This window comes from Myotis nattereri (assembly GCF_964212035.1).
Source record: "Myotis nattereri genome assembly, chromosome: 4".
In the NCBI taxonomy this organism is placed as follows: domain Eukaryota; kingdom Metazoa; phylum Chordata; class Mammalia; order Chiroptera; family Vespertilionidae; genus Myotis; species Myotis nattereri.
In genome coordinates, this window is record NC_138079.1 from 39927896 (window position 1) to 39940662 (window position 12767).

General features: G+C 40.7%; 1 protein-coding gene across 1 annotated transcript in view; it reads right to left on the minus strand.

Annotated features, from left to right (window-relative positions):
- The window catches only part of ANKRD31 (ankyrin repeat domain 31), a gene marked incomplete at its 5' end in the record, with an annotated part of 134581 nt that overhangs the window by 31588 nt on the left and 90226 nt on the right, over nucleotides 1-12767 (minus strand). The window contains 3 exons of the mRNA XM_081090248.1: nucleotides 325-412; nucleotides 9610-9725; nucleotides 11629-11791. Coding sequence (XP_080946374.1) covers nucleotides 325-412; nucleotides 9610-9725; nucleotides 11629-11791 — 367 coding nt within the window. The remainder of the gene's footprint in view (nucleotides 1-324; nucleotides 413-9609; nucleotides 9726-11628; nucleotides 11792-12767) is intronic.

The following is a 12767-nucleotide window of genomic DNA, read 5'->3' on the forward strand; positions in this document are numbered from 1 at the left end:
CATGGTTCGATTCCCAGTCAGGGCACATGCCACCGTTGAGGGCTAGTTCCCCAGTAGGGGCATGCAGGAGGCAGCTGATCAATGATTCTCTCTCATCATTGATGTTTCTATCTATCTCTCTCTGTCTCCCTCTCCCTTCCTCTCTGAAATCAATAAAACTATATTTTTAAAAAAGCTGTGGTACATTTACACCATGGAATACTATGTAGCAGTAAAAAAGAAGAATCTCTTACCCTTTGAGACAGCATGGAGGGACCCGGAGAGTATTATGCTAAGTGAAATAAGCCAGTCAGAGAAAGACAAGTACCACATGATCATATTTACCTGCATCTTCGGGGGTTCTTATTTCAAACTCCAATAAAATTTCCTGTTTTTCTTCTATATCTTGTAGAATGGCACTTATGGTCTGATGCTATCAAATAAAAATATTAAAACTTCATTATAAGAAAGTAGATATTTCTCTCTGATATGCAATTGACAAATGCACAAAAGTGCCAAAGAAAGTGTTATTAAAAATACTCATTTCTCTTTATATTCAAAATGTACTCATGCTTTGTTTAGCCTTAAGTGTATAAATACTGCACATTTGAGGGAAAAAATAAACTGAAATATATCTTGATTTAAGCAGCAGTTCTATTCCTGGAAAACAGAATGTAAGAGTAGCAACCATTTAAAGAATCATAATTTTTCATTGACTTCTGTCATAATTATAGGTGTAGGAGAAAAAACAATAACTCAGCACATAATATTTAAAGATAACATATACAACAAGTTCACTTTAAAGCCTTATGACTATCATTGCACCTGATTAAAATATCACATATGATATTAGAAATACAAAACATTACTTTCAAAAACTCAGAAAGGGGATTTAAGACCACATATTTATACCCTTGTTAGTATTAATCTTCCTTCCTGGAACGTCTTCAATTTATTCTGCCCAGATCCCTCCCTTCTTATGAGAGATGGAGTAATAAAAGTGAACTCTTGAACCAAACTGCCTGGGTGTGAATTCTGACTCCATCTCTTCCTGGCTGGTAACTCCAGCAGGTCATTTATCCTTCCTGCTTGAAATGAGTAACATATGTGAAGTGGGTAGGACAGTACCAGCACAAAGTACGAAAGAGCTCAATAAATACTGCTTATTATTATTATACTAGTGGCCCGGTGCACAAAAATTTGTGCACTCGGGGGGCATCCCTCAGCCCAGCCTGCCCCCTCTAACAGTCTGGAGCCCTCACAAGATGTTCTACTGATGTCCCTGTGGGGAGTGAGCCTAAGCCACAGTCTGGCCTCCCTCTGTGGAAGGCAACTGGCCGATCAGGTATATAGATACTTTCTGAAGGCAGCACAGACTCCGTCCTTATTTCTTTCCTCTGTGGTTGGAGAATAGGGTACTAAAAGGTGGAGACAGAACTGTGGCCAGGCCTAGGGCTCTTGTAGGCAGCAGAAAGGAGAGGGCTGGGGAAAGTCTAGACATGGTTTTCTTCAATTGTCCTCCCTTCCTCTGGGCCCCTCACTCTGTTCTTTCCTTGTCGTGGTGGACGCTTGGGCCTCGGACTGACAGGAGCCCAGCGATGGTGGAGTTCAGCCCTCTCACTTCTCAGCTGAACATACAACCGCCTCACATTACAAGTGGAGCTGTTTTCAAGTGGCTAAAGTGCTGGCAATTCATGCCTCCTGGCCTTTCCCCTCTGGGGCTTCCTCCATGGGTCAGTTGCAAACTTCACCAAGACACTCTGCCCTGGTAGTTCTGCACCGGCCCCTGCACTCTTCCTTGAGGTCTTTGGGTCCACAGTCTGAGCTCAGGGAGGTCACCCAAAGCCCGTTGCCCTGGACAGGTGGGGCAGGGGGCTAGCTTGAAGAGCTGGAGGAAGATGGCAGAGTAAGAGTTGGTATGAACCAGCGTCTGCTTAGCCAGACTTCCTAAGCTCCCCACTGGGCCCAGGCCGGGCCCCTTCCCCACACCAGGAGGATCCCAGTTGAGGTCCCCTCCCTGCACCCAGCACTCTCCTCCCTGTTCTACCCCTGGGGGAAGGGAGCAGCTCACCTGCTCTGGACCCTGCCAACCTGGCAGGCTGAGGCACAGGAGGTGCAGCCTAGGGTGCTGGTGGCTGCGAGCCTTCTCCCCCACCCTGAAGCGTGGGGCGGGGTTGCAGCAGCTCACAGCCATCCCTGGCACCATGCATGGAGAAACCGCTCTCCACTGGGCCACCATCCACCTGAGACCTGTGGGTGTTGGGGTGCCCTCAACGGGCTCCCACTGGCCCCACTGAAGCCAGTCTCGGCTTGCCCGGCCACCCCCTGCACATGCCCCACGGGTCTCATCGCCCTCATGAATCGCCGTGGTCCGGCCGTCCCATCCCAGGAAGTGGCCATCCTGATCACCATGGCTCACTCCCCGGTGCAGTTGGGCCTGCCCAGCAAGCATGTAGGCAGGAGCTGGGCCTCTGAGGGGAAGGAGGATGCATGCCTGGCCAGGGTAGAAGTGGGGAACTTGGCGGTGTAAACACAGCTCACCCCCACGTTGTGCCAGCCCCTCGTGCTGCATTCCCAAACCCCTGGGTCCCCTGCCCAGCACTGTGCTCTCGGGCCTGGGGTGGGGGTGAGGGACGTGGAGCACTGTCCTGAAGGCAGCCCTTGCTGGCTTGGAATCACAGTGGTCAACCAGGGAGGGATGCGGGATGCAAAATTCCGCCTCTCTCTCTCTCTCTCTCTCTCTCTCTCTCTCTCTCTCTCTCTCTCTCTCTCCTCCCTCCCTCTCAGAGTGGGCCCCATGTCTCCGGTGGGCAGGCGAGGGCTCTGGGCGAGGCAATCTGCACCAACTGCCTTCGCCCCACCCCCGGCGCATTGGGACGTGTCTCGGGTGGGCGGGCTTGGGCTCCAGCGACGCATCTGCACCACTTGCATTCACCCCAGCCCCTGCCCGACCCCGGATCGCATTGGGACATTTCTCCAGTGGGCAGGCGAGGGCTTGGGCAAGGCATCTGCACTGATTGCATTGCCCCAGCCCCCCGCCCGCCCCCAGATCGCATTGGGATGGGTCAAACTGCACCGCTTACCTTCGCATCAGCCCCCACCCCTCGGGAGGGCGGGGAGGGTTCCGGTGCAGTGATCAGCACCGCTTGCCTTGGCCCCAGCCCCCTGCAGCCCCCATGGCAAACGGGGCCTGGATGGTGGCTTACGCTGTCCTACCCTGCCTTCAGTATGCAAATTAGCCGCCATCTTTGTTGGCGGTTAACCGCCATCTTGGTTGGCAGTTAATTTGCATATCGCCCTGATTAGCCAATGGGAAGGGTAGTAGTCGTACGCCAATTACCATGTTTCTCTTTTATTAGATAGGATAAAACCCATCTCACACACAAAGCCTCTTAATCCACACTGGTTTTTCCTTTCTCAGAATTACTTAACAATTTCAGGGCTACAGAATTTAGGATTAATATGCATGTCTTACAAATTCTATTTCTCCATCAAGATAATGAGATCTTGTCATCAGGAGCATAGTTTTTATATTTACATGTGGTTTCCACACGATTGGATATAAAGTTGTTGCTCAATAGATAACAACTGAAAGACTGGCTCATATTACCCATCCTTTAATATATTCCCAATATACATTAATTTTTACAATGTGTAGGTTCTCAAAGCCTTCTGAAGTATGTCGCTCTGAAATTATACTTTGGTGTCCAGAAGGGATATGGAAAATGCACATAATAAAACCATCCAACTATGTGGAAAAACAATCTCATTGCTGTCTTTTATAAAATGAATCAAAACTAAACTCAAAATATAAACATGCAAAACAAACAAACAATGAGATTTACTTCTTTGTACATTGAATGGCTATGGTAATAAAACAAAGGACTGAATTTGTGTCCAGGCTAAGCCTCTACCTATAGATTCAAATAAAACAACTTCTGATGCTGACTTTCCTTTGTTTGCCTTATATTGTTCATGCAAGTAGTCTCAGCCACCCTTGGCCATAAGCTTTCACTCCACACTAGTTCCATATTCCACCCTGGAGGATCCAACACAATCTTCCCTCCAAGACCCCCTTCTTAGTCCTTCATTATTGCTTATATTAAAACACACACACAACAAAACAAAAAAACCTAACCTAGAACTTGTCTTTGAAACAAACAGCTTTACAGTTTATATTCTGCTTACTATAAAGCTTCACTATGATTTTATTCCAGACTTTCGATTTTTACTGTGGCAGGATCATCTTTGCCTCTGACACCTCTTAAATTTTGTATAACATAGCACAGTGGCATATGATAGGCTCTGGAGCCAGACTACCAGAGTTTAATTCTGGGATAGCTACATAAGAGAAATGTAATTTAAAAAAAATGTTTTTATTAATTTCAGAGAGAAGAAGGGAGAGGGAGAGATAGAAATATCAAGGATTAGAGAGAATCACTGATGGGCTGACTCCTGCATGCCCCGGATTGGGGATTGAGCCCACAACCTGGATATGCACCCTGACAGGGAATCAAACCAAGGCCTCCTAAATCAGGGTTCACCCTCAACCACTGAACCACACCAGCCAGGTTAGAAATGTAATTTTGGATCAAGTGACTTAAGCTCTCTTACTTCAGCTTCCTCATCTATAAGGAAGAAAGTAATGACAATAACAGAACCTACCTAGAAGGGTTATTACGATGACTAAATGTGTTAATAAAGTACATAGAGAGACCGGAAACCAAGATGGCGGCATAGGTAAACACCAGAAATTGCTGCCTCCCACAACAAATTCAAAAATACAACTAATAGACAAAACGGACATCATCTATAACCATAGGAAGGCTGGCTGAGTGGAAATTCTACAACTAGAAGGAAAGAGAAAAGCACACTGAGACTCAGAGGAGGTGCGGAAGTGCAGAGGTACGGATGCGCACGTGGCAGGGGCTCAGTCGCAGCTGTCTTTTTGAATCGGGAGGGAGTCACAAGCCCCCAACTGCTATGAACTCCAGTTCTGGGCGATTCTCTTGGGACCCAGATTCATACAGGGAGAGACTGGACTGTCTGGCAGCGGGCAGAAATCTGAACTTGAGGGCGGCTTTCTCTCGGGGGTGCTTGCAGCGATTACCGCAGGACACTGAGACGCGGGGCCCCTTAGGGCAGGGCTGAGGATCAGCCATAGCTGCTTGCTCCACCCTGCTGATTCCCTGAGACCCCGCCCCACCCAGGCTACAGCATATTCATTTTACATATGAATGCACTGGCCCTATGCAATCTGAAAATAACCTAACAAACTGCAGCTGGGCCAGACAGACCCAGAACTTCCAAGAGAAGGCCCAAGGCCCCACAGCAGCTTTCACTGCTTCACAGCTGGGCCTCATTTGGGCACCTCCAAACCCCAAAAAAGGAAGGGGAATCTGCAGATCTCTTCGTAGCTCCTGCTGGGTAGCCTCAGGAAGAGGCTAAATTAGCACCTCCTTAGATCCAAGAGCCAGTGTACCCAGTGGTCAGAGTGGGACCATCCAATTACAACTCCTCAGCTCCATAAGGGACACACTCAGGGGTAGACTCAGTGAGCACCAAAGCCCCACTGAAGCAAGTCTTGCCTCATAAGGGTGTCTTCAGCACAGAAGTTCTCCCACCGTAAACACAGCTGACTCTCACAGCCAATTGGCCTGGAGGTCAATTCCTCCCAGTAATAACTACAACAATCAAGGCTTAACTACAACAAGACTGTGCACAAAGCCCACAAAGGGGTGCACCAAGAGTGTCCACCTCAGGTAACTGGGGAGGCTGAGCCACTGGGCCCTATAGGACATCTAGCACACAAAGCCACTCTACCAACACAGGGAAGCATAAAAAGTACGGAGACAAAGAAACAGGTCACAAATGACAGAAATGGAGGAAAGCAAATGACTAGATATAGAGTTCAAAACCACACTTTTAAGGTTTTTCAAGAACTTCCTAGAAACCGCCGATAAATGTACTCAGACCCTCAAGAAATCTAGTGAGACCCTCGAGGTTATGATAAAGGACCAACAAGAAATTAAGCATACACTGACTGAAATAAAGGATATTATGCAGAGTTCCAACAGCAGACTAGAGGATCACAAGAATCAAGCCAAAGATTTAAAATACAAAGAAGCAAAACACACCCAACCTGAAAAGCAGAATGAAAAAAGAATCCAAAAATATGAAGATAGTGTAAGGAGCCTCTGGGACAGCTTCAAGCATACCAACATCCAAATTATAGGGGTACCAGGAGATGAGAGAGAGCAAGATATTGAAAACCTATTTGAAGAAATAATAACAGAAAACTTTCCCTACCTGGTGAAAGAAATAGACTTACAAGTCCAGGAAATGCAGAGAACCCCAAACAAAAGGAATCCAAAGAGGACCACACCAAGACACATCATGATTAAAATGCCAAGAGCAAAAGACAAAGAAAGAATCTTAAAAGCAGCAAGAGAAAGAAAGTCAGTTACCTACAAGGGAATACCCATACGACTGTCAGCTGATTTCTCAACAGAAACTTTACAGGCCAGAAGGGAGTGGCAAGAAATATTCAAAGTGATGAATGCCAAGAACCTACAACCAAGATTACTTCATCCAGCAAAGCTATCATTCAGAATTGAAGGTCAGATAAAGAGTTTCACAGGTAAGGAAAAGCTAAAGGAGTTCACCACCACCAAACCAGTATTATATGAAATGCTGAAAGGTATCCTTTAAGAAGAGAAAGAAGAAGAAAAAGGTAAAGATACAAATTATGAACAACAAATACACATCTATCAACAAGTGAATCTAAAAATCAAGCAAATAAATAATCTGATGAACAGAATAAACTGGTGATTATAATAGAATCAGGGGCATAGAAAGGGAATGGGCTGACTATTCTTGAGGGGGAAAGGGATGTGGGGGATGCGGGAAGAGACTGGACAAAAATCGTGCACCTATTGATGAGGACGGGGGCGGGGGGAGGTGATGGCGGGGAGCTATGGGGGGGAAAAAGAGGAACAACTGTAATAATCTGAACAATAAAGATTTAATTAAAAAAGTAAAGTACATAGAGGACAGCTTGCCATATGATAGGTACTCAGTGAATGTCTATTATTATTGTTATTATTATTATTATTATTATTATTTCTGTACTTATTTTATGACAGAGAAGGAGGCTGCCTACATGCTATGATCTGAAGGTAGTTCCAAGGTAAAATGATCTCATTTCCTTTGTGACCACAGAGTTACCCCTCACTGGAAATTTTGAAATTTTCAATATTTAAAACCAATTTTACATTTAAAGTCCTCATATTTCTTTTGAGTTTTTCTTTTTTGTGAAATTGGTTTTCTGCTATATCTCCATTTTCCGAGGTGTGGCATCTAAAACTATATATATTTTTCCTGAAGCAAATACCCTACCCATAGTTAATAACAATAGTGTTTTTTCATAATGTTCTAATCTTGACATGAAAATATACCTTTAAGTCACATTATCATGTAAATGCTGGACAAAATACAAGCTTTAACACACACACACACACACACACACACACACACACACACACACACACCTAAAAATGGAAAAGGAAAGGAAAATTCCCTGGTGCCAGAAATTAAGCTAGCAATGGTCCATGTGGGATTTGGAACACAGGTATTAGGGGTTAGGTTTTTAATGCCCATGCAGGAATAGGAGATAAACTCAAGCCCATTTGAGGAGGGAATTATAATGCAGTTCCTGCATAAAGCTAGTGGCCCAGAGTGGGTACGTTTTAGGTTAGATTAAGGGTTAGAAAAACTTGTCACCCATCCAGGCTTTAGGTAGAAACCTACTTTTGTCACACATGTATATGAGAACTATATTTATACAATGTGTAGTTAGCAAACCAAAAAGGGAAATTAGCATAAAAATTGGTGTGCAACTGACAAACTTCTAGGACCCTTTCAAAAGCAAATTTTAAATAGGAAGCCTACACTCACCAAAATTCCCACAGTAAACAACCATCACTGAAGTGAGATTAGAATAAAAAAATTACAAACCACATGAAAAATCATGTTATCATGAAAAAGAGTCAGGAGGAGAGTTTAAAATTCCTTTAAAAATGTTTGAAAATATTTTATAAAGTAATATCAATATTGTAAGGCAAGAGCAGAAAAGTCTTTTTGTTTGCTTTATTTTTTAAAAAATATTTGAAAAGTAAACAATTTCTAGAAATAAAAAAGTCATTAAAATTAAAGACTCAATATATAGGTTGAATAAATTATAAATATTTGAGGAGAAAAATAATGAATTGAAAGAGAAATCAAAGGAAATCACCCAGAATATAATACAAAGGGTTCAAGATATAGAAAATAAAAAACATATTAGGAGACACAAAGATGGGCCTAACAGACATCTAAATAGGAGTTTCAAAAAAAAGAGAATACTGAGGCTGGAGGAGAGGCAATATTCAATGATATAAGGGCTGAGAGTATCTAGAATATCAATGAGAAATGTCTTCAGATAAAGGAGCATGCCTAGTCCTGACTATAATTAATAAAAACACATCCATATTTAGAATGTAAAAGAATAAGAGAAAAATTTTTAAAACTGAAAGATTAAAAAATAGATTATCTACAAGGAAATGAAAAGTTGACTTTTCATTTATTACAACAGATACCAGGAAACAATGCAAAATATTTCAAAGTGCTGAGGCAAATACAATTTAGCTTTGAAATCGACTTAAAATATTTAGGAGTAGCCTTTGCCAGTTTGGCTCAGTAGATAGAGTGTTGGCCTATGGACTGAAGGGTCCCCAGTTCAATTCCAGTCAAGGGCACATGCCCAGGTTGTGGGCTCAATCCCCAGTAGGGGTATGCAAGAGGCAGCCAATCAATGATTCTCTCATCATTGATGTTTCTATCTCTCTCTCCCTCTCCCTTCCCTCTCTGAAATCAATAAAAACATATTAATAATATATTTATATAAGGTATAAATTAGATGATTAATCATAATTTGGGTTCAATGAATGACATTTTCCCTCTCTACACTAATAGAAAGTATATAAGAGAAGCCCGATCAACATAGTCTTATTCAAAATGATATTTCACTGAGGATACTACTTTGCTTAAGAAGTAAGTTAGGATCTAGTATGCTTTGGTTTTTTATCAAAGTAAGGATATATATCTTATCAATTAATATATATTTTATTGAGAAACTAGTATGTTATTTTTGCAAAAATATACCTTTATATGAAAGGTTTCAGATATAGCAAACACTATTGATCACTATTAACCATGTGGGATCCAGGTTGATTAAACCAGATTGCTTTCCTCTTCTCTATCTGAAATTTGGGGTCTTTTCTCGTATGTTCCCTAAATACACACTATGACTGCGGAAGTGTCTATGGGACAAGAAGTAGCCAAAGAACCAAACCTAGGTGTAAAAGACAGCAGCTAACCTATAGCTCTTTATCAGTGCAGATAACTGAGAATTAACCATACAACATACCTTCTTGGCTTCTTTTGTTCAATTATGCTACATTGTCTTATGACAGAAAACATTTTCAACCTGTGTGTCCTTAAAACGAAAGGAGTGCTGCAATAGCCAAAGTTTGGCTGGCCCAAAGAATGGCATTTTCTAGGAGAAGGACAAAGGACTTCAACTTTACTTACCATATGAAGGCTTTCTCTTGTTTTTTCTTGGTGTGAAAGAGAAGGTGGATCAACAGTCTTTAAGCCATCACAAAAACACGGTTTGTGTCTTTTGGACTGGACAGTAGGAATTTTTACTTTAAAAAGTAAAATTAGAAAATATAATAAGAATGTGCAAAAATTCAGCTTAATTTTATCAGTTGTAATGGTGAAAGGAATAGCTAAATTAAGTCTACAATTATATTAATGTTGGTCAACACCTTAATGTTTATTATCAATTGACTAATTATAGCTAACATTTACTGAATACTTACCACATGGTGGATATCATACTCTTTCCCTGAATCATATTTAATCTTCATATGAATTCTGTGTGATAGGCAGTTTATTATATTTTACAGAAGAGGAACGTGAAGCTTAGAGGAATTCAGAAAGTTGTCTAATTGTCACATAGCTAGTACTGAAACCAGATCTGACTTCAAAGTCCATGCTCTTAATCACTATGACTATGATTTATTGTCTCTGTATAGTTCTCTCTGACTCTTCTCCCATTCTGGATTCCCTTTCTCCATATAACCATATAAACAAGTGGGAATAGATATAGCACTTTATAACAGAGTGCCTGATAACGCCAAATGAAAGGCTTCTCTTAAGTTGAGCTGATATAATTCATGGGATCCAAACCTTCAGATAGAGCTGTGGAAAGGGATAGAGCAGTGATGGCGAACCTTTTGAGCTCGGTGTGCCAGCACTTTGAAAAACCCTAACTTAACTCCGGTGCCATGTCACATATAGAAATTTTTTGATATTTGCAACCATAGTAAAACAAAGATTTATATTTTTGATATTTATTTTATATATTTAAATGCCATTTAACAAAGAAAAATCAACCAAAAAAATGAGTTTGGGTATCACCTCTGACACGCGTGTCATAGGTTCGCCATCACTGGGATAGAGACATGGATGTGGCTCTAAAAAAGGCCCTAACCGGGGGACTTACCCTATAGTCGCAGACTATGGAAAGAAGAACTTTATATACATGTGATTTAATATACTAGTAAAATATGACACAATGATTATTCCTGGCTCTAACCAATAATATCAATTATATAATTCCTCCCTTGAAAATCAATAGTTGGTAAGAATGCTGGTAGGCTGGGGAGAAATGTGTGTCAGACTCTTCCTAATATTCCCCTTCATAAAGAGAGAGGGCAGATTATGTTCATGGTTTCTACTTCTATGAGTCAAGACTCAAGCATAAGGGAAAGGGTAGAATAATTCCTTCTCCTCAATACTTAATAAATTGTGTTGAATTGCCTATTCTCTGAATGGTCTCTCCAAAAGACGGAAAGCTCCTCATGGGCAAGTGCCTGGTTTGCATAGCAGGTATTCAACAAATATGTTTTCTAAATTAGTGTTTACTAAATGCCTATTTCTTATAGACAATCCATTATATTATAGTATTTCAACTCAAACTACTACTATAAAATGGTTCATAAAATTTTGCCTGACTGTACATTCCCTTGAAATATTTTTTCACTATTTATTACACACATACCCATATAATATGTTTGCTTAACAAATTCATATTATAGCATTAGAATATTAGATTCTTTAAAAGCTGGCATTAGTCCAACTTTTATATGAATCATTACAAATTGTGAAGTAATGAAATCTTTAGTTGCCAATAGTTCAGTAGTATAATATCCTTTTCCAGCCCCACTACAAGTAAACCAATGTGCATTGCTTTAGTTACATCTCTATGTCATACCCAATGTTAAAGAGATTCATGTTTATTTAATGAATGGTACGGGTTTTATTTCAATTGTAACTCCAAATCAAATAGGATCATATTATTTATAAATTAAACCAAGTTTGGAAATGCTACTTTCTAAAAATATGGTTTCTCAAGAGTTTAATAAGCATACAAAACATCTATCCCCAGTTATAAAACAACTTACACTACAAATATAAAGATTTTATTTTTCTAAGCAGAGCTATACACCTATATAAAAAGGTAAGCAATACGGACATACATACCAGTGGCTCTAGCTTTACTCTCATCTCTATTACCAATCTCAGTAGCACCATAAGATTTTAGCAGCTCTCTCATTTTTTCATCATCTGCTTCATCTAAAGCAGTCTTCTGTTTTTTATTCTTTTTATTCGTGTTTGCTCCATGCTGTAGTAGAATCTCAGCTGCCTAGAAGACATTTTTCCAAAATTATCTCTATTAACATCTTAGATTAATAATTTCTGCTTTTATTATAAGACACCATTACCAAGCATTAAAAGTTATTTTTAAAAAAGCTTTCAAACTCTGGCCACTTATTAAATTTGATATGACAACTGCAAGTGGACCCACTAATTTTACCTGATTTGTTCCCACAGGAAAACCAAACATGATAACATAGAAGTAACAGATATGCAGCCTTGAATCTAGTAAGAGGCAGACAGGTTTTATTTGATATCTCTCTCTCTCTCTCTCTCTCTCTCTCTCTCTCTCTCTCTCTATATATATATATATATATATATATATAATATTTTTATTGAATTCAGAGAGGAAGAGAGAGGGAGAGAGACATAGAAACATCAATGATGAGAGAGAATCATTGATTGGCTGCCTCTTGCACACCCCCTACTGGGGATCGAGCCCCCAACCCAGGCATGTGCCCTGAACTGGAATCAAACCTGGGACCCTTCAGTCCACAGGCCAATGCTCTATCCACTGAGCAAAACCAGCTAGGGCTATTTGATCTCTTTAACAGAGTGCCCTGTTCACCCTCCTCCAAGCTGATGAAGGAAGGGGTAGAGAAGGGAGAAGAGTCACTTCAGGACTATATTATATTATAAACTTTATTATATATTGACATTAGACATAGTTCTATTTGGACTATATTTCAGTAAACTTAATATCCAATCTAATAATGTCTATGCAAATATGTGTCCTAAATAACTGATTCATAGTCACAAAATGTTAAAGATAAAAGGGAATGTAGATATAATTTATTCCAACCCTATCATTTTATAGACGAAAAAACTGAAGTCAGAGATTGTGGCATTTTAGGGGCAAAATAATATAAATAAGATGTCTCTAAATAAATCGAAATTATGTATTAGAAGTCAGTTTGCAATCGGTCAAAGTTAAAAATAGTTACTAATTAGTTTATGGTATAAGT